The sequence below is a fragment of the Genypterus blacodes genome, unplaced genomic scaffold, assembly GCF_046128005.1.
Source record: "Genypterus blacodes isolate CSIRO-AG114 ecotype Tasmania unplaced genomic scaffold, CSIRO-AGI_Gbla_v1 ptg000036l_1, whole genome shotgun sequence".
Lineage (NCBI taxonomy): Eukaryota > Metazoa > Chordata > Actinopteri > Ophidiiformes > Ophidiidae > Genypterus > Genypterus blacodes.
The window spans coordinates 2,119,774-2,144,990 of record NW_027466849.1 but is presented as its reverse complement, the minus strand read 5'-3'; the positions used below and the strand labels follow the sequence as shown (position 1 = coordinate 2,144,990).

Below are 25,217 nucleotides of genomic sequence, written 5' to 3'. Positions count from 1 at the left end.
TCTTCTCCTCTAGGGATGGGTCTCACAGTAAACTGCTCAAGTTTTCCCTTGGTCAGAAAAAGACCTCTAGGTCAGCTTCCACTGCATTTGCTCTTTTCTTGCACCTTCCTCTCTCCTCTCACTCTCCTCCCTCTCTCTATCCTCCACCTCACCTCCTCCACCTACCCTCCCATTCCTGGAAATAAAGTAGGAAGGTAGAAATTGCCCCTAATCAATGATTGAGAGTGTTGCTTTGTAGTGACCCAGACGCTGAAACTTGAGTTTGGTGTCGCGTCTTTGTCTGTGATTAAGGGCACTTTCTACTACATGCACTATCTAATATGCATGAGTGTGGAGCAGATAGGACCCAAAGCTCCGGGCTCCATTTTAGGAAGGCCCTCTCTGTCTGGCAGTGCGCCTCATTTGACATTCCTGCTAAATGGGCTGTGAGAGACCTTTAGATAACCCTTAAGTAACTGTGTGTCTCAGTGTGTATGTGTGTGTCTGTGTTTGTGTGTGGGTGTGTGTGTGAGTGTGTGCGGTTGAGTTTGCTCGACAGGCACATCCCCCACACGATGTGACATTAATAATTAACACAGAAACAGTCTGTGGCTGGAATGTGTCGCTCAAATTCAGTTATCTGGGCACTTAAATGCTCTTTGCTCTTAAAGCATCCACGTTTTTTTCCCAGCATGCACTGTACTTACACCATGATGCACCGTGAAATTGGATGTAGGATGTGTGTGTGTTTGTTTTTTTGCATGCTTCGTATTGCAGATTCTTATATGCATTGCACCTGCCCTTACAGCAGCTTCCCAAAAGCAATGCAATGGCTCCACCCTGCGGCCAGCATGTGTAACTACTGTCTAATGGGGCCAAAGCGCCTGTGTCAACCAACAAGATGTTTCCTGTTTCATATAAATTCTAATTTTGCAAATGAGCTTTACAATCCTATACCCAAACAGTTCTAACGTACATTTCTCCAGTGATCTTGCTTTTGTATTTCTGTTCTTTATTCTGATAAACTGTAACGTTTCCTCGTAACAAACAAACCAGGACCCCAGACACGGCTACAGCTTTAATACTCTGTAGCCGATATTACCAAAAATATCATTTAGAAATTCAGCTATTCTTCTAAACACAGTCAGTCCAACACACCAGAAATGATGCAACACACCAGAAACATAATAATACACACAGCTGTAATCTCCTTATCAGCAAGCAGCCAACAGTCCCAGGACGACGCCAACAATGTCACTGCTGGTGAATTAGCATTTCATTAGCTGCCCCTGTGTGTGTGTGTGTGTGTGTGTGTGTGTGTGTGTGTGTGTGTGTGTGTGTGTCACGGCCTGGCTGGATTACAGATCAGCTGACAATATGGAATCAAGGTTTTGTACATGTAGCAAATCTTACCCATGCCGCAGTAGATCCTCTCTAATCCACGTGGGGAATAAAGGAGCAGGACGTTTAATCTGACACTTGTTTACCGCTCGTCTTCAAGCTGTCCTGTGTCTGTCCGTCTGTCCTACCTGCTCGCATACATCATCTGTCTCGGTCGCACGGTGGGCCGTAGGTAAAGAGGGATCGCTGATGTTGCGTTTGTTCTGCTTTGAAATTCACCTTTACTGTGGAAAGAGCGCTTTTTGGCAGGAATGCTTCAGAAATAAAAGTAAAGGCAATTTTCATTGATCTTAACATCCCAACATCTTCCACAAATGTCATGGAGGCCAGAGAGGCTCTTCATCTCTTCCTTTCTGATGGAGGGTGTGAATTGTAAAAAGATTGACATATCGTGCTCTTACTGATCTATGTGGAGATTACAAGGAACACACTCTGAGCTTGCACTATTTGCACTATTTACACTGTTTGCACACATTCCTCTTGTATGGTATGTGACCTTTTCAGTGCATGGGAACAATGCAAAAAGAAATACAAGCCAAACAATGTCGGTGTTTGAAAGTAACTTAAGCTTCTTACATCTGCAGCCCTCAGTGGTCCATCTACATCTATTGGACGGTGTTATTTACCATTCTCCTCCCCCTCCGCCCCCCTTCTCTCTCTCTCTCTCTCTCTCTCTCTCTCAGGCTTCCCGGCCCCACAGCGAGGATGTCTACTGCCGGCAGTGACATCACTCCGAGAGGCTCGGTTAGTGCTGCGGGAAACAGACGCAGCCAGGGCTTCAGTGACAAAACCAAAGCCAGCTCACACCTAAACAAAGGTAGGTGTCGCACACACACACACACACACACACACACACACACACACACACACACACACACACACACACACATACACAAAAGCAGACTCAACAAAACATGGAGAATTGATTAAAAAGTAAGGAAAGCAAACTGTTGAACTCTCACAGTAAACACTCCTGCCACATCTTTTGATGGTGTTTGGTAAAGGTCAGGTGTGTGTGTGATTGATCCTCTGGGTCTCTTGGCTGTTTTATCAGTGAGTTCTGTTGCTTTGAGAGCAAAACAGCATCTCTAGATTAAAGCCACCTATAAGAGAGAGTTGACAGGACAGTGACTGGAATGCACACGTACGAAATGAGAGAACGCTCCAGTTTGAGATGTTTCTGGCTCCTTTAAGGACTTTGAATCTGAGAGCCAACTGACAAACTGTGAAAACTGATGAAGATGGAGGATGAAGGAAGGAGTTTCTCCAGAATTGGACATTTCTGATGAGATTTCCAATGGAGGCTCTTCAGAGTCGCATGAGCACAAAGTTCATGTCTCTAAGCTCCTTTGTTTGAACTCGTTTTAGTCACTTAGCGTTCTTACAGCACGCCAAGTGTGTGTGTGTGTGTGTGTGTGTGTGTGTGTGTGTGTGTGTGTGTGTGTGTTTGACAGTCTGTACAGTGGAATTGGAATAACTTCTGTCACCACTCGTTAGGCTACGGGCCATGTTAGTGTTCACAGTCTAAACTCATTACCCCGCGTTACACAGAGAGAGAGAGAGAGAGAGAGAGAGAGAGAGTGTTGTTAGTCTGTTGTCTGTCTGCATTTAAACAGTGACAAATTAACTGGAGAGCTTTTCATGATGATCTGCTGCTTGGTTGGAGAATCAGTGGAGGGGATTCAGGAGGACAGGAGGGAGTGCATTAATGTCCCTGGGTGTGTGTGTGTGTGTGTGTGAGGGCTGCGTGATAGGCAGCAGGTAGGATGACAGTCATTGCTCGCCCCCTCCCATGCCCCCCCCTTTTGACTTTCTGCCAAATCCCTCCCCCCCATCAAAGTGACAGAGCTCTGCCTCCCTCCTCCTCCTCCTCCTCCTCTTCCCCCCGTCCTCCTCGCCCTCCTTGTGTCCCTGCTCCAGTCTGTGGACAACCAGCTCTGATTCAAGTCTCTCCTCTCCTCTTCTGTCCTCCCCCTCCTCATCCCTTCTCTGTCTCCTGATCGTCCACGGCACCCATGAGGTTTGTGAGCCGGCACTTGTTGATCCTTCAGCCAGGACTGCAGTTTACAGGTGGAGATAACTATCTTGTCGTTTGCGTTGAGCCTTTGAGAGGACTTTAACAGGTTCAGTCAGTTTTGCTCATGAATTTTTAATCACAGCAAGTTGAGAAAACTCCAAATTTGAAAGCAGGAGTTAAGAACTTAAGAAACCAGAGGAACTTGTCTTTTGTTAAGTTGAACAATCACTGAATTTTGAGTTTTCTCAACTTGATTACAGTTTGTTTTTTGCTGGAAAAGGGTTTTTTATGGATTTGAGAAAGTGACAGAAGGTGAGAAATTTGAAGTTTGGGCTGAATTAGTTTGTATGTTTGGGATGTGATTGGTTTAGCAGTGTCAATGTAACACGCACACACACACACACACACACACACACACTCACATGGATTAATATCACTGCAGAGTGGCACAGTAAAGATGCGGACCTGTGGTTTCTCCTCTGCTGTGTGTGTGTTCGCTGGGTGACACAGAGCAGAGACAGAGAAACATGTGTGGGCACTGCAGCTGTGACTGTGTGTGTGTGTTTCTGTTTGTCCACGTGTGTGTGTGTGTGTGTGTGTATGTGTGTGTGTGTGTGTGTGTGTGTTACATGTGGTCAGTGTGCTCTCTCTCACACACACTCTCACATAAGCTCGGCCAGCCTTGTATGTGTGAGTGACTTGTGTGTAAGTCGGGCACGTTCAGGTCAGCAGGTTGAGGTTTAGCGTGATGTCTTGTGACCGGTGTGAGCGTGAGAGGGGTCGCAGTGTCAGCCCACCAAACCTTGAATGCATTGAGTGCTTGTTTCTTTTATGTGTGTGTGTGTGTGTTGGTGCATTTTTTGGTCACGGCAGGTCTGCGGTGTGTTTGCTCTGCTCACCGGTGCAATGCGTTTGTAAAGGGTTAAATCTGAACACAGCAGGCGGAAAAAGCGTGAAGCGTTTGAAGTAGCGGAGCAGAACAAACATCCCCCTCTGTCCTAAACCATGGATCAGTACACACACACACACACACATACACACACACACACACACACACACACACACATGCGCACACACATGCGCACACATACTGACTGTTGACACTTCTATGTAATTACTTGGTTATGCTAGTCTTAGCCAGGCATTAACACACACACACACACACACACACACACACACACAAACACACAGACATACTAGTGTGACGATCCATGAAGACAGCTTTGGGTTCGCTTCAACCGATTTCCCCCATAATGCTTTCATGTCATCAGGAGGCCAAGAGGGGAGCAAGCAGCTGCACCGAGCAGAGAGAAAGGTTTATTTCACACACAGGTACCAGGATGCATTCTGGTACAAGAGCTAAAGCTCCTGGTCCGGAGGAGAAACTCAGCTTCCCTCTTCCTGAAGACTTATTCTTAATTATGGAGAGAGCGCTTTAGCGTGTTACAGAGCTTAGTAATGGCAGGCAGAGTATATTGGTGGTCTGTCTGTGTTCTCTCTGCTCTTCACTCTCATCTCAAGTGACTTTCAGTAATTGAGCAGCTTAATTGCAAAGACTGAAACACTTTCAACATGTTCTGAGTGAGCAGTTTCATTACAGGATTTGCCCTCAGGCTGCACGGGGTCATTAGGTCACTGACCCACTCACAGGGCAGGTTTGGGCTATTTTTGTGATTGTTACGCCTCAACCGCATCATCAGATCATGAAGCTCAAACTAAACAAAGACAGAACAATCAGACAAATCAAGAATTATTTGAGATAGAATTGAATCATTCCTAAACGATATTGTGAGTCTCTTGCTGTCGTTTGAGTCCTGAGCTACTTTGCCAGCGTGACCTCTGACCCAGTGAGATGAACACTGACCACTCTGACTCAGCGCCTGGCAACCCAACTGGAGCGTGTCCACCCCGGTCAATGGGTCCAGCCAAGGCATCCACCAGCCGTCCCAGTGTCCGGGGCCTCTCCACGTCCCCCCGTCTCTCCCTCTCTTCATCTGTTCCTCAAATCTAAGCCGACCTCATTTACAGACGGGACGGGACGGAACGAGACTAGACATGCTGCTGGTCGCATCAAAGCTTCCGTCCTGCTTAGAATTGCACTCATACCAACCTGGAGTCTCAGTCCTCCCTGTGTCTCTGTTGTTGGGCCATAATTACAGCAGGTCCACGTCTCATTCAGCCGCCACCAATAGGAAGCCTGGCTATTAGCAACCTGACCCACTTTTCTCATCGCTAAATGCTAGCAGGACTAATTGGGCTCTAATCACTTGCTAATGGCTGCATTGTTTGGGGCTGTTCTTGCTAAATGCTTAACAGAAGGGAGAGAGACTGGCTATGTGCAATTAGGGTATGAAAGGCGCTGAAAAAAATGAAATAAAGTGGAGGGAGAGAGAGGGTTGAACAAATGGGCCCAGTGTTTAATATTCTGAGCAAATGCTGAACTAATGAACCATTTGAAAATTAAATCACAGCAGTCAGCCCGAATTTAGAGACACACACTCACAGGTTCATGAGCACTGAGGAATTTATGTATTCGTTTTTTTTGCTGCTCGCATCATTAAGGATATCAGAAAATGATTCTGTATAGATCTTAAGGCCATTAACCATCAGGTCTAAGATGACTGCAGCAGTTTTGGGCACTAGTTTAAAAGCTACAGCACAAGAGACAAGAGATTTGTAGTTTCATTTAGGCATCTGTGTCAAAGTGCAAAAAAAAAAACTTCCTCACTGCATCACCACTGTGCACACAGAGTGAAAACAGGCTGTTTTGCGTCCCTGTCTCTTTAAGGACCCCTTGCTGAGAAGCCTGTTAAATAACTAACTGACCTGAATTTCTGTTGTACACATCATTGGGGAACAATTGAGGTACAGATTAACATTAACATTCTGTTGGACTTTTGGCTAACTTATATTTTCCAGTGTGACTTGAGCACTTAAAACATTAGAATTAGTATGTAGTTTGGACGTGGAACACTGTTCACTATACTGTGTGTGTGTGTGTGGGTGTGTGTTGTCTGTGTGTGTGTGTGTGTGTGTGTGTGCATGCACGTGCGTGCGTGCGTGCGTGTGTGTGTGTGCAAAGTGAGAGGGGTACGTATCAGAGGAACTGTTATGATTCATTCATTCCCGCCGGTGCTCCTGCTTAGGCTGTTTCTTCCTCTCTCTCTGGCCGTTGGCGTTTGAATATTCAAATGTCATTGGCCTGAATTCCTACTGCTTTTTACACACACACACACACACACACACACACACACACACACATATGCAACCTCAGCAGCTCTGACTGTACTACAAATTTCAACACAAGGACTCACTGAGCACTCGGGACATTGGGCTCTTCTCATTCTTGGGTAAGTTTCCATGTTGAGATGCTGCTGATTCGTTTGTTGCTTGGATGATGGATTCTCAAATGCTTCCTTCTCTGTGATGATTTTGTATGATAATCATTAACACAGGTGTGCAGGAGGCTAAAGTAGAAAATGGGGATCATTTTTGTATTTTTTTCTTATTGAAGCTTTCATCTCTTTTCTGTTTGTGTGTCTCAACCTGCAGTAAGCGTAACAGTTTCTTTCTTAAGTAAAGAGACGCAGACCAACACCAACCTGTATAAGTTCAGACCTTATAAGCTCAGCGCCACTGCTTCTTGACCCGGCCTGGCTTGGCAGCACTTAAAAGCACTTAAGACTGCTCCTCATTGTTTTAATAAACAGTTTGTCATGGGCTCCTCTCATTGTTAGTGCAAAAGGGTCTTTAACAGTTCTGGTGGCTCGCCCAAAGGAAAGTAATGGCACGAATGGCTGCATCAACACAAGCAAACTCCAGGCCCTTATATGGCCAGTCTGTGTGGGGTCACTGAAGAATCACTCCAGCATCTGGTTTCTCTTCTCTCCTCTGCTTCTCTGCTCATCTGCCTGTCGGGCTCAAGACTGGCACACACACACACACACACACACACACACACACACACACACACACACAGTGTGACAGTTTTTGTTTCGCATCGGGCCCAGTTTGTTCTATTCTGAGTTGTTGGCAGTTGGTGGATGTAAACGTCTCATTTTATGACTGAGTTCGGGGCCGTGCTGTGAGTGAGTGTGTTTCATTCTGTAGTTCATCCAGGTGTCACTGCAGCTGGAGTTCACTTCTCTCCTACAAACTTCACTCCAGTCTGTTTCTCACATCTCTCCATCCAGCAAACCACCCAAAATTGACGTTTGCCTCCGTTTCCTCAGCTTTTCTCCATAAATGACAACTGTTATTGATATTGATATCTGCTTTGCTACATTTAGATGTGAGAATCCTCATTTCTTAATCATAGCCTCCAACTCTGTAGTCTGTTGTTTAGTGTCAACTGTATTTACAGTCGAACAACATGTGCTGTAATCTCAAGATTAATCAAGTACGTGTAACTGATGGAAAACATTGATTTTCATTGATTTTTAGACTTGATTATAGATTTAAATTTCCACAGCTGTAGATACTGTGTGTGTGTTATGTGAGTGAGAAATACACCAACGTCCTTTGTCTTGTGTTGCAGATTCCTCAGAGGTCATGACCTCACACCCTCCGGTAATGACTGAGCATCCGCCATCATCTTTGGTGACTGTCAGCTCCTCCACCAGCATCCCCTCCACTCCATCCTCATCCTCCTCTTCCTCTGCCATTCCCCAGCCCGGTTCTAATGGCAAGCCCTGGAGGAGCAAGTCCATGAGCTCCAAGCAGACCTCCTCTCCCACCTCCTCCAACGCCCCCTCCTCCGCCATGCTGTCTGTCAAACAGGAGAAGGAGACCTCCAGTAAAGCTGCTCCACCAACTGAAGCACCTGCTAAGGTTGTTACACAGAAGTCAATGCTGGAGAAGCTTAAACTGTTCAACAGTAAAGGAAGCTCCAAGTCTTCTGCCTCCTCGAATGGAGCAGTGGCCCAGACGGACAGCGCCGCCCTCTCCAGGCAGCTTGGGTCGGGACCTGTGGAGCGAGCTGAAGCCGGCTCCAACACTGACCCTCTGGAGGAAGATGAGGGGAACGTCCGGCCTGGAATGAACGGTACCGGTAACGGGACAGCCCACGGAGCCGCCACGTCGTCCGGCACAACTGTTGCCATGACTGCCAGCAGTCCCAAAATTGCCCTGAGGGGCATCGCCCAGCGCACTTTCAGCAGAGCTCTGACGGCCAAGAAGAGCTCTGTCAAAGGCACTGAGAAAGACAAGGAGAAGGAGCGGGCGAAGGAGAAAGAGAAGGAGAGAGGGAAGGAGTTGGTCAAACAAATGTCTGTCCCTGATAGGACAGAGCTCAGGGGGGAGGAGCCTAAGGAGGACGTAGCACCTGTTGCTGCAGACACAGACAGTTCAAACAAACGGACCTCTAAAATCGCCAGTTTCATTCCCAAGGGGGGTAAATTGGCCAAAAAGGAGAGCTCCGCCCCTGCACACAGCGGAATACCAAAGCCAGGAAGCAAAGCCCCAGGACCTGCAGGCAAAGCCTCCTCAGCCGGAACAAAGGACGCAGGGGAGAGGCCTCGTAGCATGAGGTTAGGAGCAGGTCTGGTCACACACCGCAGCCCCCTGGACAGAGACAGAGACAGTAGACACTCCAGCTCCACCTCGAGCCTGGCCTCCACTGAGGGTAAGACGCAGGCCAACGGCGCCGCCCCTGTGGCCGGAGGAGGCACCACACAGAGCACAGCCAGCAACACCGTCAGTGTGCAGCTACCTCAGACGCAACAGCACCACAGCCACCCCAACACAGCCACCGTCGCACCTTTCATGTACAGGTGAGAACACACTGTGGCTCCAAATACTCATATAAGGATATTAAGAAAATTAACCGAGAACTGAAATGAGTTTGTTCAATGAGTACAATATATACAATAATACAGACACGAGAAAATGTCTTTCCCCAATGTATGCTTGTCTGGCAGCATGTGAAAGTACTAAATCATTCATCAAACTTTGACTTTTATGGGTCATCTGTAAACAGTTAACCAGGAATGTCACATCTGTGACATTGTGCGTGTGTGTGTGTGTGTGTGTGTGAGAGAGAGAGAGAGAGAGAGAGAGAACTGTGTGCCTCTGACCTCTGTCCTGGTCTGAGTATGATAAGGAAGGAGCTCCCTCTCACTCTCAATGAGTCTTTTCTCATGGTGACTCATTCGCCTGCAGCTACTTCCTGTCTCAGACCTCCTGTCTCCCTCTACACATCCTGACCTGTGGCCGGTGACCCCCGCCTCACCAAAACACCCACCTACCCCCGCGTCCTGAGTACTTAGTAACTTCCCCCTCTGCCGTGTTCCTGTCAGAGAGCATTACTGTGAAGATCACACCACCTCCACCTGTCAGAAAGTCATCTGAGCTATTTTATTTTGGAATTTTCCTTTCATTTCCTTCCAAGCCTCCAGTTTCAGTGTTCTTTTCTAGAACATTGAATCTGAGATTTGGGAATGTTTATTAGATTACTTTATAGATTCTGGTTTTAAAGAACAAGAGAAAACTCCCCACAACCAAGAAGAAAAATGACAACATTATTGATGAAAATTCCTTCATGCTTGTCTCATTTTGTCACTGGACATTCACACTTGAGGCAGAAATATAAAGATATTCACAAACAGAGATACATTAGCCAAATTTGTGTAACAGGTTTTTACAGTGCAGCTCTTTCGGTGGCAAATGGACAAAATAAGATCACAAACTCCACACATTTAAGTACTAGCACCTCAAAATCTGTGCAGTAGTGCTTTGCATCTGTAAATGAGTTACTCCCACATCGCTGCCTCGTAATAAAAAGGTTTTAACCAGTTAACCAGGTCAGTTGTGAGAGTCAGCTGGCTCACAGTCAGTGAGTTTGTGCTGCACTCAAGGACAAAAGACCAAAAGGCCAAAAGACCAGAAAGCCAGGAGCCAGCAGTGTGCAGTAGCTGAACCCTATTGATTTATTCCTCAAACACAACTTTGACTGGCATTAGGGGCTTAGCAGGCACTCTTGTCGGACCAGAGTCACAAGACCTGAAACAATGCAGCTTTACTGTAATTCCTAATCAGCTTTTTCCCTCTTTCAGGACAATTTTCTGAATATTAGGTCGCTGCTAAGTGCGCAATAATTCAGAATCTATGTGTGTGATCCGTCTCACTGTTTGTTTTTCCCAGAAACCAATCGGACGGCGAGGGGACGGCAAACGCTGAGACCGGCTCAGGACGAGGCGGAGACGCTTCCCTCACAAAGAGCGGCCCACCCTCCATCGAGGACCTCTCAGGTGAGGGGGGTGTGGGGGGTCAGTCCCTGGAGAAGTAATGTGTATCCTGGTGGTGTCTTCTGTCCTCGAGTCTTTCTTGAATTTTTCTTCTTGAATTTCTCCTTTAGGTGAAGACCCTGAGACGAGGCGGTTGCGCACCGTCAAAAACATTGCAGACCTGCGGCAGAACCTGGAAGAGACCATGTCCAGTTTACGAGGAACTCAGGTCACACACAGGTAAGGATGAGTGAGTGTGTGAGGCTGTATCAGGCTCCCTGCTGCAGTAACTGAGCTGCCTTCAGATATCCAGCAGCGTCTCATCTCGTCTCTGAAGGTTTTCCGCCCCCTATTTCAGCCTGGTCCCTCTTTGAAAGGAACCTTTACTTTGATCGGAGAGCGTGACGTCGGTGTCGTCTTTGATCTCCTCACCTCCCACAGAACCCTGACCTCAATGCAGAATCTCTGTCTGTCCGTGTTGAGTTTTGTGAAAAGCACTGGGTCTCTGCGTGAGTAACAACAACGACGCCTTTGTTTTGGGTGAACAGCTCAGCAGTTGGCAGAGTTTTAAGCTTTCTGTGCGCCTCTTAACATTTGGCTCAGTTTCTTCTCCAAGCAGTATAATGGCATTTTTATAATCATTATGCTGTGGACAAAGAGGATCTGAACCGAGGATTTCAGTTGTGTACAGCACAACAGAGTCTAACCAGGTCGAAACGCTCTATTAACTGAACCAATTTGTTCCTTTTAGAAACCCTTGTATTTTTATTTTTAGTGTTGAAACTGAGCCTGAAATATGGTTTGTTGACAAGACTGTAGAAGTTATCACCATGGGGCAACTTTCCTTCACAACTAAGTTAAGGAAGAGGGTAAAAAAGATGAAACATTTGTATTTAATCAGTATGTTTAAATGTTGTTAAATATGTAAATGTATTATATTTCTTTCCGATCTGAACCTGTGATCCTGCCTTCTCTTTGGCACGTGCAGCACCTTGGAAACTACCTTTGATGCTAACGTCACCACAGACATCAGTGGCGGTAGCGGTGGCAGCAACAGCAGCGTAGGGGGCCGGAGCATCCTCAGCATCACTTCCACCCGACCATCACTGTCGTCGTGGCGACTGGGCCAGTCCAGCCCTCGTCTGCAGGCAGGCGACGCCCCTTCCTTGGGGAATGGCTACGGCGGGCGCGTGGCGGGAGGCCAGGCAGGCCGCTACTTATACCCGGGTCACCTGAGGAGACAGCTGGCCGGCAGGGGCGGAGCTCTCTGCAGTGTGGACCTAGGCGACCGAGCCGCGGACGACGTGGACCTGGAGGGGATCGCCATGGAGGTGACGGGATACATGAGCGATGGAGACGTGCTGAGCAAGAATGCGACTCGTACCGATGACATCAACAGTGGGTGAGTGGAGTGGATTGATGTTTTCCACCCAAATATTCAGTGTGATTTAAAATGACAAGAAGATTCACAACCGAGCAGAAGCAAACAAGGTGAATAGTAAAGAAATCGAAAAATAAATTCATTTCTGGCTCCAAGGCGACCCTGTTGCTTCTTTGAGTTCCCTTTGTATGAAGGTTTGCCAGCAGAGGGCAGCAGTATACCAAACCTCTTATCACCAGGGTGTGGGCTGTTATCTGGTACGTGAGCTTCATCAGGGGGGAACATTTATACTGTGAGGCTCAGATCCATGTGGATGTCTGCAGAGGTCAACCTGATAACCTGTTTATTTGCTTTGTGAGAGCCGGTGTCCATGTTAAAACAGGCCCGCTGCATACCTTGGCTGTCACACTGTGCAATTTAAACCTCCTGCTGTCATCGTTATTATCAGATGAAACTGTGAACGGCGCCACCTCGCCTTCTGATGGCACCGAAAACCAGAGACATAAGAGAGTGTAAGCGATGAGGCCTGCCAGTGTCAATGAAAAAACAACGCCTTACGAGCTGCCAGAGCAAAGATGCAAGAAACTGACCGATTTAACGGATGGGTCTGCTTGAATTAATTCTGCGAGCCCCCATGGATATGCGCTGATTCACAGGCCCCCGAGGCACCTGTGGGAGTCCAGGCAGCTAAGTGCTCTTGAAGCACTTGATATGTCTGTATGTGTGGCAAAGCAGACAAAAGCCCAACCACAGCCACACCTGGACAGGTGAGTGATGCGAGCCGCTCGCTCGCTCGCTCTGAGGATCTCATATCCAGGCTTGGTCACAAGAGCCAGGAAGACTCTGCAGATTCTGCAGCTCTTATTTTAAGCTGTGGTGCTCCGATGACTAAATTGTGGCTGTCTGGGATGTGCAGGATGGAAACAGAGCTGTAATCAGTGTAGGCTAAATGCTCTTCAGCCTGGTGTTTGTCTGTGTGTGTGTGTGTGTGTGTGTGATGCTCTCAAACCAGAGAGATGCTGTCAAAAGCAGGATGGATGACAAAGTGAGTTATATACAAATTGAAGATATGTGTCAAAATGAAGTGGAAAGGTGTGTGTGTGTGTGTGTGTGTGTGTGTGTGTGTGTGTGTGTGTGTACAGAGGTGGACAGAGGGGAGCTCAGCTTATGGCCCGCAGGAAGTAGTGGTGAACCTGCAAGCACTCTTTCTTGGCAGTAGAGGGCGCTGTGTAAGTGCAGGGGTGCTGACTCTTATGACATCACAAGGGTTACCTCCTGTTTGAGCTCAGAATTTCAGTCCCTCACTAAAGTTTTTAACAGTTAGTCACTTCAGCTGTGTGTATAAAGTATTCTACCATGTACTATGTAAGTAAGTGAAGTTACTCGTCCGTAAACCTCACCAGCTTTCATCGTCTTTCCTTCCTTTTTCAGTCTGTGTGTGCATGGTGTGTGTGTGTTGTGGGTGGAGTCACCCTCACTCTGGCCACTCCCCTCTGTGCTCTCCTGAGGCCATTTAGCACTTTCAGCTCCATCAGCCCCTCCACGCGACGCTCTAACTGGTTCTTCAACACAGAGCTGATGCGTGGTCAGACTCTGCTCCCGTGCTGAGGCGCCGCTTCACCGCACAAATGAGGCACCGCTGCAGAATAACGCCTTCTTTTTGCTGCTTTAACGTGCAGGACAAATGCTCCCAGCATTGACAGCATGTAAATGTGCTGCTTGTAGATTGCCCAGTTTGTTTTTGGACAAAGCCAGACTGTTATTCCCTTTTTTGGGAATGTGTATTCTGATGCCGATTCGGAACCAGATATGATTAGAAATCCCAGACTTTTTCCTCCTTGTTTGAGTAATGAAACCATTTAGTGCAGCGTATAAAAAGGTGCACAGCAACATGCCCCTCTCTTTCCCCACACACACCACCCTATCCAATACCCCTCCCCCCTCCCTCCCGGCTCCACCTTGTGTGCGCGTGTGTGTCCCATCCTCCAGCCAGGAGCGGGGGAAAGCATGTGGTGTTCAGGAGAGAGGCTGCATACCAACACTGAGCACCAACAGAGCAACACACTCACACACACTTACACATATACATTCAAATCAGGCACGCACACACACACACTAACCTAGATCCATGGATAATTCACTGCTCTGCAAGAGCTCCTCACTTCTGACAGCAGTTTGATCAAATACGCTCTCACCCCCTGATATTATTCACATGACGCATGTTCAGACCTGATAACGCTCACACACACGCACAAACAGCTGCCAGACGGTTGGAATCGGCCACCTTGTTTTGGAGATTTTATCAACGGGCATCAACCCTCACCTGGACCTGTGTATTTTGCTTTGGATAAAGTGTGTTGCCATGTTTGAGGCAGAGAGGTACGTCTGTGTTTCACCTTTCAATAAGAAATAATGGTAAAGCTCCCTGGGATGTCTGTGCATAAATATATACTGTATATAAACGTATATACACTCAGTACTTGAAGTCAAATGTCTGCGCTGTCCTGTTTGCTTCAGTCAGCTGCTTGTGTGTGTGTGTGTGTGGGAACCGTACTTAGCCGTCCTCAGCTTCAGCTTTAAGAGTTACAGCTATTAAACCTCCTTGTTTGAACACGCTCTCTACTGCTGCTGAAGGTTATAGGTTAAAAGGCATCTGAAGCCAGAGGAAGAGGAGGCTCAGTCGCTCATGTGTGTGAAGCTGTAGTGTGTGTGTGTGTGTGTGTGTGGATGCCAGGTCAGCTTCAAGGTGACATTTTTTTTGGAATGATGTTTCTTAGAGGACAACTTAGCCGGGACATCCTTCAGCTGTCTTCATCAGCTGTTATCTCTCTATCTGAATGAAATCTGCACAATTCAGCAGCTCTATCAATCTGACTGTTTGCAAGATTTCTGAAAAACGGTAAAGACGGCAGACATTGCTTTGTCATACCGGCTGTGGTCCATAATTAATTCCACCATTAAACTAAAAAGTAGTCAAGTGAACAACTCTTACTACTCTTATTCTGTTTTATGAGACATGACATGTACATGATTGAATCTGGGTTATCATGAAGTATGAGGAGAGCAAGTGAGACAGTGCATGCAGGTGTCTCACTCTCATTACGAGGTTCATACGCTCGGATAAGTTGATTTGCAATCTCATAATCTTGGTCTAATCGCATTAATGTCAAGGTAATTATGGAGTTTCCATGACGCTTTGACACGGGTGGAAACAGCTGGTGAGAAAGATTTATTGTACCGTATATGTGTGTGTGTGTGTGTGTACTTGTATAAAAAAAGGGTTGGATACGCCGCCTCACTACTCATGACTCCTGGGGATGATTTAGTTTGGGCTTCGTGCCGAGATCTCAGTCTCAGAGGCCGATTCCGTTTGACTTCAGGTCACACAAAGAGGCTCTGTTTTTAGGTCACACCTCCACTGTAACAACACTGTACTGTGTTTATAATGTACATGCATGAGTGTGTGTGTGTGTGTGTTTTAGAGGTAATACTCTCTAAAACTCTCTTATTTTTGTACTCACTTACCTGCAAAAACAAAATTGTCACCGTTCCAAACTTTGAGCTGACAGAAACCACTCGGACCTGTTGGGCCCCTGAATGCTGCAGCCTGTCGCTTAAATCAACAACGTTTTTATTAAATTACCAACAAGCGCAATGAGTCAATATTTATACCCATTAAGAATCTCCACAGCGGGTAAATATTTAAGGAATTAGGTGCCGTTGTTTTAGCTTTACCGGGAATGTTTGTGTAAGTGTTGGACGTCGGCTTTAGACTCTAACTGCCACTAACGGTCGGTCTGTGACTCAGCTGAGCAATCAATCAACTCCCTCCAGAAGTCATTTTCCGTTAAGAAGTGAAGTGAATGGCCTACTTACTGAGCCGACACATACGCGCTCTATGTTTTTAGCTTCTCTTAATGGTCACCCAGCATCCATTCAGTCTAAATACCCCTGAGTGCTGAGCAGATCCGTCCCGTCCCGTCCCGTCCGGCTGCCTCTTGTTTGATGGGCTGTTGTCGTCCCGCGTTGGCGAAGTCCTGAGCGCTGCGGCGTTGGCCGAGCATGAGATTGATGAGAGCTGTGCCTCGGTGGGAAAACTTACATGGATGTGGTTTCCTCCCCTTCTGTCAAGTAAAAGGAGAAGCTGGAAGAATCATTTAAATCATTTACTCAGATTATCTCTTCTGCTTTTTCAATTGCCTTCCTTAAACCCTTTAAATGTGCAAATATCCGCTGTGCTGTGTCTGTACTAACTCTTGTCTGTCTCTCGTTTTGCAGCTACATGACTGATGGAGGTTTGGGTCTGTACACGCGACGCCTCAACCGCCTGCCTGACAGCATGACCGCCGTCCGGGAGACGCTCCACCGAAACGCCTCGTCCGGACAGGGAGACGCCGACAGGTACGCTTGAATACGGAACACTGTGCCAGGAGAAACGGAGCCGTGACATCAGCGTTTTCCGTGCATGTGAAATTGCTTCTCCGACTCAGATAAGCAGTAAAAAAATGATGGATTCAGGTCAAGTTATTGTGTTTGACCGATAATTAAATCCATGTTACATCTCCACAAGCAGAGTTTTACACTTTTACATTTTGAGGGTAGATCTGCGTGCCTGTCTCTCTCTGATGTTATCTCTGTCTTACACATGCATATTGAACAGGTTGTGCTCTGACTTGCACACACACACACACACACACACACACATACAGTATGCAGGCGATGTGATGAAACTGAGCTTTACGCAACCACATCGCTCAGCTGTGAACTTGTAGAAGGCCGGCAAGATCCCATCGCTGTTATCGAGATAACGTGACAGAGCAGTTTGTGTGAGATGTGGGACTTTCCACGAGTGGACTCAGACTCGGCGTCGACGTGAGCGATTGGTCCAGACGCTGCCGTCTTGGTGTTGTGGAGAGGGATTTCCTTGCCGGCGAGTTGACAGATGGAAGTGGTTAATGGGCAAGCAAAGGCCCGAACAGAGGGGGATGAAGGGGGGGAGGGGAGGAGATATGAAGATGGATTGCCGCGTGGCTGTACAAGTGAATGGAAGATGAACGGGGACAGAACAGACAAAGGAGGAAGATGAGAGCATCATGTTTGGTGTCCCTGAGTGTTTTAATCCACTTTATTAATAATTTCAACATTCGCTCTTGTTCGGACCGACTTATCTTTGATAATTATCTCTTGCGAATCAGCAATAAGAAATACTTTCTGGCTGTCTTGTCGGAGGAAATTGATATTTGATTCACAGACCTCAGACACCGTTGAGACTATTTTTTACCAAATATGAGATGCAAATACAGCTTTCTGGATCCGCCTAATCCCCCCTGTGTACTTTAATCTGCTATCTCCAGCCAAAGTAAGGAATTGTGTAGTTTGAGTGGTTTCTTGAACTGCGTGCTGTGGCCCCCCTGAAGGCAGGAGAGGCAAGCGTTCCAAAGAGGAGTCTGCTCTTCATATGTACAAGCTGCAGCACACTTTCATGGAGAATTCAATGTTTATTTTCATTGATTTCAACTGTCTTAAATGCTGAGTGTGGCACATCTGTACGGGCTTTGTTTGTCTCTTTGAGCGCCACAGGCAGCCGTGTGTGTAAATCCTCAGGTGTGTCTCATTTCCTGTCCTCCAGACTTTGGACCTTTGGCCTTTGACCCCTCACTCACACACACTCCTCGAGCCCTCAAGTGTGGGGATTTAACACATCCTGTCCCTCTCCCCTCTCTCTCTCCTCTCTCGCTCTTCACCTTTCATCGTTCGTCGATTAGAGGCTGCGGCTCGCAACAGAAACTGGAAAGCAATTAAATGATAAAAGTTTGTGGGGTTTTTTTTGTGCGTTTCATGTTTCTCTGAGCTTTAATGGAACGTGGGCGGCAGGTGTTGCGTTTTTCTTGAAATCTGCACGTCTTCACATTTCATGCTCTTTCATGATCTCCACACAGGTTTATTATCACGTTCCTATGATTAGAGAATTAGAGAGAAGAGGGAGAGTGATCTTAAAGAAGACGGGGGGTGAGGAGAGTCCCCCTCCCCCTTCATCCTCCTCCCCCCCACCTCGCCTGAAGGAATGTCTGGTAAATGCGCTCGCTGGTTTTAGTTTGGGATTAATTAGTAGAGTTGGGGAAGCGGCGGATTAATGCATTAGCATAATAAACGGAAGCCGCTGGAGCTGCAGGGTGAAGGGTGAAGACTGGGTGGTGTTGTAAAACATGAGGCTCATTTGATACATGAGAGGGGGGTTAATGGTGCAGTTTGGGCAGGTGGAGGAGGGCTGAGGGGGAGGGGAGGGCGTAGCTGAGGTCTCTGCTTTGCATGTTGTAACAGTCGGCGGTGAACGACACGGTATATTCAAATCCTTTACTTCAGTATGAATGAGAAGGAGTGAAGCCTGAAGCAAGGAGGGAGAGGAAGGAGACATGAGGAGAGAGAGACAGAAAATGGAAAAACTAAATAAGCAAAGAAACAGAACCTCTCACGTGTACTTAGATAAAGTAATTGAGCAAAAGTAGTTTGTTACTTCTCACCTTTGGTCTGGGTGAGTAAGTGAATGAGTGTGCAGTGTTTGCTCTCTGGGTGTGGAAGTGTCCTCCTATAAACCTGATGCAGCTTAAACACAACGGAGCCGAGGGCGGAAGTTCTTCAAAGGGTGGGAGAGGGACTTTGGGGATCGGACCAAAACCTGGACCAGCGAGGAGCCGGAGCACTCCGAGGTCCGTGTCCTTGTTTGAGAGTTTGGCCTCTTGCGTTTGATGTGATGCATCCTGGCACTCAAACAAAGGCTGGCGAGGTGAAACTCAGTCAGGTGAAACTCCCAGAGGAAACGTGGCCTTATCAGCTGAGCTGCTGACAGATGTGACAGATTGATACGGGTCAGCTGCCGTCACAGATCGATCTTGAGGCCGATCGGCTGCCTGATTACTCACCTACAACAGTCACAACCACGCAAGTGAGCGGGTGGATGCAAATGCAGATCACGCAGAGTCATAAGACAACACAAAGGACTAAATAGATAGAGACAATGGAAGTGTGTGTGTTTGTATGCGAGTGTGTGTGTGATTATCTGTCATTTATCTCAGTAGCTGGAGAAAGAGGAAGCAATCTATAACAGTCTGCCCTCTGATTTGAATTTCCTTTGTTGAGGCAGACAAAGAAAGGCTCTTTGTGGTGTGAAACCTCTGTCTGTGTGTGTGTCAGTGTGTGTGTGTGTGAGAGAGAGGCCCCTCCCTCTTACTGAAGCTCATGATTTCATCTCTATCCTAAATGAGAATGAACCAAAAAGAAGAGAGAGGAGAACACAAATCGATCGATCTAATCTAGTGTACTGTCGTCAGTGTTTACATTATTTGCCTGTTATGTGGATTGAGTGTGTGTGGATGAAGTGTGTGTTGATGAACTGTAAGCTACACATTGATGGCTGTTGCTATGGTAAAGCGCCACCATGTGGTCGTGTGTAAACGCTTTGGCTGGTAACTCGGTGACTGCGATTCAGAAAACAAAGCCACTGTTCAATCTGCTGACTCAGTGGTTCTGTGCGGTCATGTTTAATCATTCTTATTGTTGAACAAGACCTTCTTTCCCACCATTGCTGAATGTTTAAGTCCTACAGCATTTGTTTTTGGGCCTTTTTCCTCCATTTTGTTGCCAGATTCTTCCAGGCGTGGTCTAAATGATGCCCCTGATATCCCCACTAAGGTTTCATGTTTGCAGATTTAGATTAAATGTTATTTTTGTATTTATAGTAATTAGACATTCGAGTTGTTTCTAGTTTAGAGTCTTCTCCCTTCCTCTCTCCCAGCGGCTTTATAATCCTTCTTATAACTGAAATGAAGCTGTCTAGAACACAGCGGCTCAATCGCAAACGCACACAAACACACACACACACACACACACACACACACACACACACACACACACACACACACACACACACAGGCCTGCAGACATAATATGTTATCTCTCCTGTCTGGACTTGACCAGGTTCCCTGTTGGCCTCAGGTTGGGGAAGAGAGCTTCACCGTCCTCCTTCCTTATCAACTCCTCTCCTCTCCTCTCCTCTCCTCAGCTCCAGCCGACACCTGGCACTGTACATGTCTGCCTCTCTGCCTGTCTGTCTCTCTCTCTGTCTCTCTCCTGCCCTTCACCACCTGCACTCCTCAGTGTTGCGGTTGTGCTCGGGGCTCACAAAGTAATAATAATATCTACTCTCCTCCTCCTCCTCCTCCTCCTCCTCCTCTCCCTTTGTTCCTTCATGAGCCACCGACCACGTTCCCTCCTGAATCTAGAGTGTTATTTGTATGATAATCACACACACACACCTTCGGGGGGTCAGTTATGTCCTGCTTGGAGACAATGTCACTGGGACGAGCAGCCTGAGCAGGTGTGTCTGGACCACGAGGGGACACCAGGAGAGAGTGGAGTGGAGTTGCTGTCAGTGGTTTCCATGTATTCAATAATCCGATTCCCAGAACTTCATTCAGATGCGTATGATCGATGATTGTAGTTAGTAAGTTGGACGTCAGTGACACCTCTGTTCAGTGAAGAAGAAGATAAACAAAGACATGTTTGCCTCATAGGTGAACTCAGTCACTCACTGGTCTATTGAAACATGCTGTGACGAAACACTGACGCAGGCGCCTGAAGGGAAATAAAAGATTGTGTAAATACATATTGATCAACCCTACATTCACTGAGTGTGTGACACTGAGAGCGAGTGTGTGTGTGTGTGTGTCTGTGTCTGTGTCTGTGTCTGTGTGTGTGTGTGTGTGTGTGTGTGTGTGTGTGTGTGTGTGTGTGTGTGTGTGTGTATGTGTGTCACTGAGAGGTGAGTGTGTGGGTCTGTTGTCAGCTTTAGTTGCTGCTAACATTAAAACATATCAGCGCTCTCATCTTTGCCCCCCACCCCCACCTTATCTCTTGCTCACACACACACACACTATTTTTCTTCCACACTTGAACAGGCTCACACTGGAATATTAAACGCAATAAATCCCTCCCAGCTATGTTAATGCGAGAGCAGCGTCTCTGCCGATCCCAGCGGTGCGTCTTTGTAATGAAGCCAGGCAGGCGAGGTGTTCAGGGCCACGCTGGAGCGAGAGAGGGAGTGAGTCTGAACCTGCAATCTTCTCCCAGATGTGGATGCTTCACACAGGTTGTTAGCTGTGGTCCAAAGCTACAGACACCCACCCAACACCCACACAAAGTATGTTCCCCAGATGCTGCCCTTCCACCTTTACATTTACATGTAGAAAAAAAAGATTTTCTACCCACGAGTTTGTGTGTGTGTGTGTGTGTGTGTGTGTTTGTGTGTGTGTGTGTGTGTGTGTGTGTGTGTGTGTGGGAGGAGTATCACTGCAATAGGGATTTAGATGGAATAGAAAACACTAGAGAGAGGAAATGAGAAAGAGAAGATGGAGGAAAACTTGACGAAACCAAGCCAGCAAAATATTCTGGTGAATTCTTTTCGTAAACTAAATGATTTAATTACATTTGTTGAAACTGGCATACAACTAGTGAAACAACACTTTTACCAGTGCTGCAAACTGCATTATTCCTATTCAATTCAGCTAATTTTAGGAACTAGCATCTGAAATCATGAGTGCTATGACTCGCTGCTTATCTCCCAAATCTGCAAACAATGAAGGAAGCCTCAGAATTTCAGGTGTTATTTAGTGTTAGTGTTGTTATTTATAGAGCCAGTGTGACGAATGAGACGTTAAGAATCCTCTGGAATAGATTCTGATTTTCTTGTCTTGTTTCCAGATTCCTGACGCACAGAATTCCACAAAAAGTTGACGGTGGATTTTGAAATATTCTCACTGGGCTGGCATTTCTTCAATCAAGCGAACCTATTGTATTTTCTTAAAATAGATAAACTATTTCGAAAAGTGTCTCTCTCATAACCACGTCCAGATGTTGCCTGATGTGATTATTTTATTTGGATGTGAAAAATAAGATTTAATCATCTAAAGCCTCCATCTTGACGGTTTTATGAATACCAGCGGTGTTCTGGTAACCATGGATACTGTATTGGCAGACCATCCCCCCCTCCCATTTGGGATTATTAACAAGCACACCTGCCTCACCCCAGGACACAGACACACACACACAGGCACACACACACACACACACATAGGGTGGAGCTCTCCCGCAGGTAAATATGGGTTTTGTTCACATTTTCAGATTTGTTCATGCTTTGCAGCTCTGGCACCCTCAATTTTTCTCTCTTTATCTTTGCCTTCATCACACTAACTGCTTCATTAGGGTGGTATTTTGGGACAGTTTGTAGCTGATATGAAAGTATTGAGGCTCCGATTAGACTGGAAGGATTTTAATATGCAACAAAGAATGCAGGCCTGATTTACATCCAGGGCGTCTTGATTGCAGGATTGGAGCTGAAGCCACCGAGCCTGTAGTTTTTTGTATGAAAACACAAAGGTCAGAGACCAGTCGCATGTCTGGAATCTGAACCTGGCTGCCAGGAGGAAATAGTAGGGGGAGAAAGTAGTTTGACAGCAAGAACATGTTGGAGTGGAGTTCATTTAAAGTTAGCGGTTTGTGGAACACTGCGGCATCACAACCCGGGGTAAGAACCAAACCTAATGTCTTCCCCTTTCTTACTGAGGCTGAGCGAAGGAGCAGCTTTAACATAGCAGGATATAAGTTTAATATAGATGCTCAGTGATTTGCCTCAGACTGTCTCAGAGTCTGAAATGATCCCGCTAAGACTTTGCTTCTGATGCTTTCATTGGTTTGAGTTATCAACAATCTATAAATAGTCCATTGCAAAAAATAAAGGAAGTCATTATGAGCCCTTTGATTGTTGGTTAAGCTGTGGATAAATACGAAGGTTAAGTACAGGCAGAATGAAATGTATCATGACTTTGATCCCATAATTAAGAATTTGCAATTGACTTAATTTTGTATTATGTAATGTTCCGTATACTTAATCGACTTAATTATATAGCTTATCTTTCCATATTATTATGTTCAAATGGAAATCTCTTGTAGAACATCTGCCTAATAACAGAGTGAAGTGGAAAAGAATGCAGACGACCTGAAAATGTTTTATTTCCTAAAATCTGTCATCTGTTGACGTTTTTAAACCAGACTTCAAACCAAGAAACCAAAATGAATCTTTACATTGTAGCTTCAACCCAAAATAAGTAGTAAGTATTTATTATTTAACCTCATTTGAAGGATCCACTGGTGTTGAATCGAAAGCTTTCCAGCCTTGTGGTTCATTCTAGCACTGACGTGACAATAGGTTGGTTTGTGTAAGGAGTGTATCGGCACACACGTGTGGAATTCCACATGTTTGGCAAGTAGTCTGTAAAAATTCCGCAGCGATTGTTGTACAGGGAGATGCAGCCCTGCAAAGCCGTGTGTGTGTGACACATGTGTGAAGTGTTTTTTTGTTTTTTTACCAAGGATCCGGGTCACTCGGTCGAATGTAAGGGAGCGTGCTGTTTACACACCAAACAAAGAGATAGAAAGACAGTGAGAGAGAGGGAGAGAGAGAGAGAGGGAGACAGAGCAGTCAAAGGAAATGTATGAAAGAGAGGCAGTCACAGGGATCTAAATGCTTTGATAAATTCCCTGAGTGCATATGGTTAATGTTTTCACAAAGTAGAGGCACAATAGGACCAGACAGGAGCGAGAGAGAGAGAGAGAGAGAGAGAGAGAGAGAGAGAGAGACATTCCTGAGTGTGTTGTCCGGTCTGGTCCGATCAGTTCTCGTCAGCACACGGACAGCTGTGTCATTTTCGCACCACAGGTTCCTGGGCTGTGGCCCGGAATGTGCCGGGTTCTGTCCCAGTGGCCCAGTCAGCGGCCCTGTCCTGTGTTCCCTTATATTGGACATTTAAACTCAGATGTGCTCGTTTGTGCAAAATGACTTTTAACATTTGGTTAGATTTGGTTGGTTGGTTTCCTTCGTCTGTGTTTACCTGACTTATGACGAAAACAACTTTAACAATCACGTTGAGTCTGACCGTGCCTGTGGCAGCACGACACAATAAGGATATAATTGATCAATCACAATCATGTGACGCTGAAATGTCATACTTATCCTGTATGGAAGGCCTTATAGTGGCACCCTGACCCTAACCCTAAGGATGAGTAACATTTGCGTATAGCTGCATATTTCATGAGCTTACCTGCTGCCCTTTGCTGCAGTTGCTCCTGTGCACATCACACTCCTCTGTCTCTGACGCCATAAAGTCGCCCACTCTGTGCCCATGTCTCCTTATGAGGTCGTTGGGTCTCACCTGTCAAACTTGTCCATGATGTCACCTGTAACCCCCCCCCCACACTCCAAAACCCTGAGGGGTGAAAGGTCTCTACACATCTGCCTGTGTATTAGTGTGAGTGTGTGAGAAACAGGGTTATCTGATCCAGCCGTAGTTTGAGGAACAGTAGCCCCCTCAAACACAGGAAATCCCCTTACTTCTGCCTCAGAGCTCTGTTGTGGCTGCATGTCTGTGTGTACGTTTCTGCGGCACAGAGCCTGTGTGCCTGTGCCAGGGTCAGATTGGGCTTTTTGAGGGGGTTACAGTATTGCCGGGCCAACCGACCAACCAACCACGGTCCCCAGGGAAGCACACAGGAAAAGTTAAACAAACACAAGCGCTGCCTTTTTCTCAGGACGCTTGCAGTCACTCCTATTGGCTCATCCCCAGGGGAGCAGTCTTTTTTCATCCTGCCTCCCCCCTTTCTGCTTCTTCCTTTGACTAACAGCAAGAATTGGAGGTTTGGCCTCTGAACTCTGACCCCTATGGGAAAACAGAAAGCTTTCTAAAGGGATCCGGCGAGAAACAAGGTTCCTCCCCTCTGGAATGCCTTGATTTGGGTCAACTCACAGAGGACGCTTCCCTCCTCCCCTACTGTTCTCTACAACCACTTTACACACTCTGCATCCTCTTTGGCTGTCCACCGAGTGAAGTATTGTGTCATTCCCTGCAAATGATGAAAAGTTTGCAAAGTTTATAACCGCACACTCCAGCTAATGTAAAGCGGAAATCCGGAACCTTCCGTCCCAGCTCGTTGTTTTCAGTCCAAATCCGTGTGAACTGAAGCCGGTGTCAGTTCCTCAATGGTGACATTGGACTGAATGGGTGTTAATCAGCGAATGCAGTGTTCTTAAGATGGCACCCTGTCGATGTCGATGAATGCTACTTGCTCAATCTTGCTCACCAACAGAGATGTCAGGCTTCCACAGTTT

At 46.6% G+C, this 25,217-nt stretch overlaps 1 protein-coding gene across 2 annotated transcripts in view; it reads left to right on the top strand.

Moving 5' to 3' along the window:
• The window catches only part of nav2a (neuron navigator 2a), a 76,318-nt gene that overhangs the window by 21,718 nt on the left and 29,383 nt on the right, over positions 1 to 25,217 (top strand). The window contains exons 6-11 of one of the 2 annotated variants that reach the window (XM_076147010.1): positions 2,064 to 2,197; positions 7,935 to 9,168; positions 10,538 to 10,644; positions 10,752 to 10,860; positions 11,609 to 12,022; positions 16,280 to 16,402. In XM_076147010.1, coding sequence (XP_076003125.1) covers positions 2,064 to 2,197; positions 7,935 to 9,168; positions 10,538 to 10,644; positions 10,752 to 10,860; positions 11,609 to 12,022; positions 16,280 to 16,402 — 2,121 coding nt within the window. Of the gene's footprint in view, positions 1 to 2,063; positions 2,198 to 7,934; positions 9,169 to 10,256; positions 10,418 to 10,537; positions 10,645 to 10,751; positions 10,861 to 11,608; positions 12,023 to 16,279; positions 16,403 to 25,217 lie in introns of those variants that run through there. The other variant, XM_076147011.1, reaches the window with a different exon arrangement.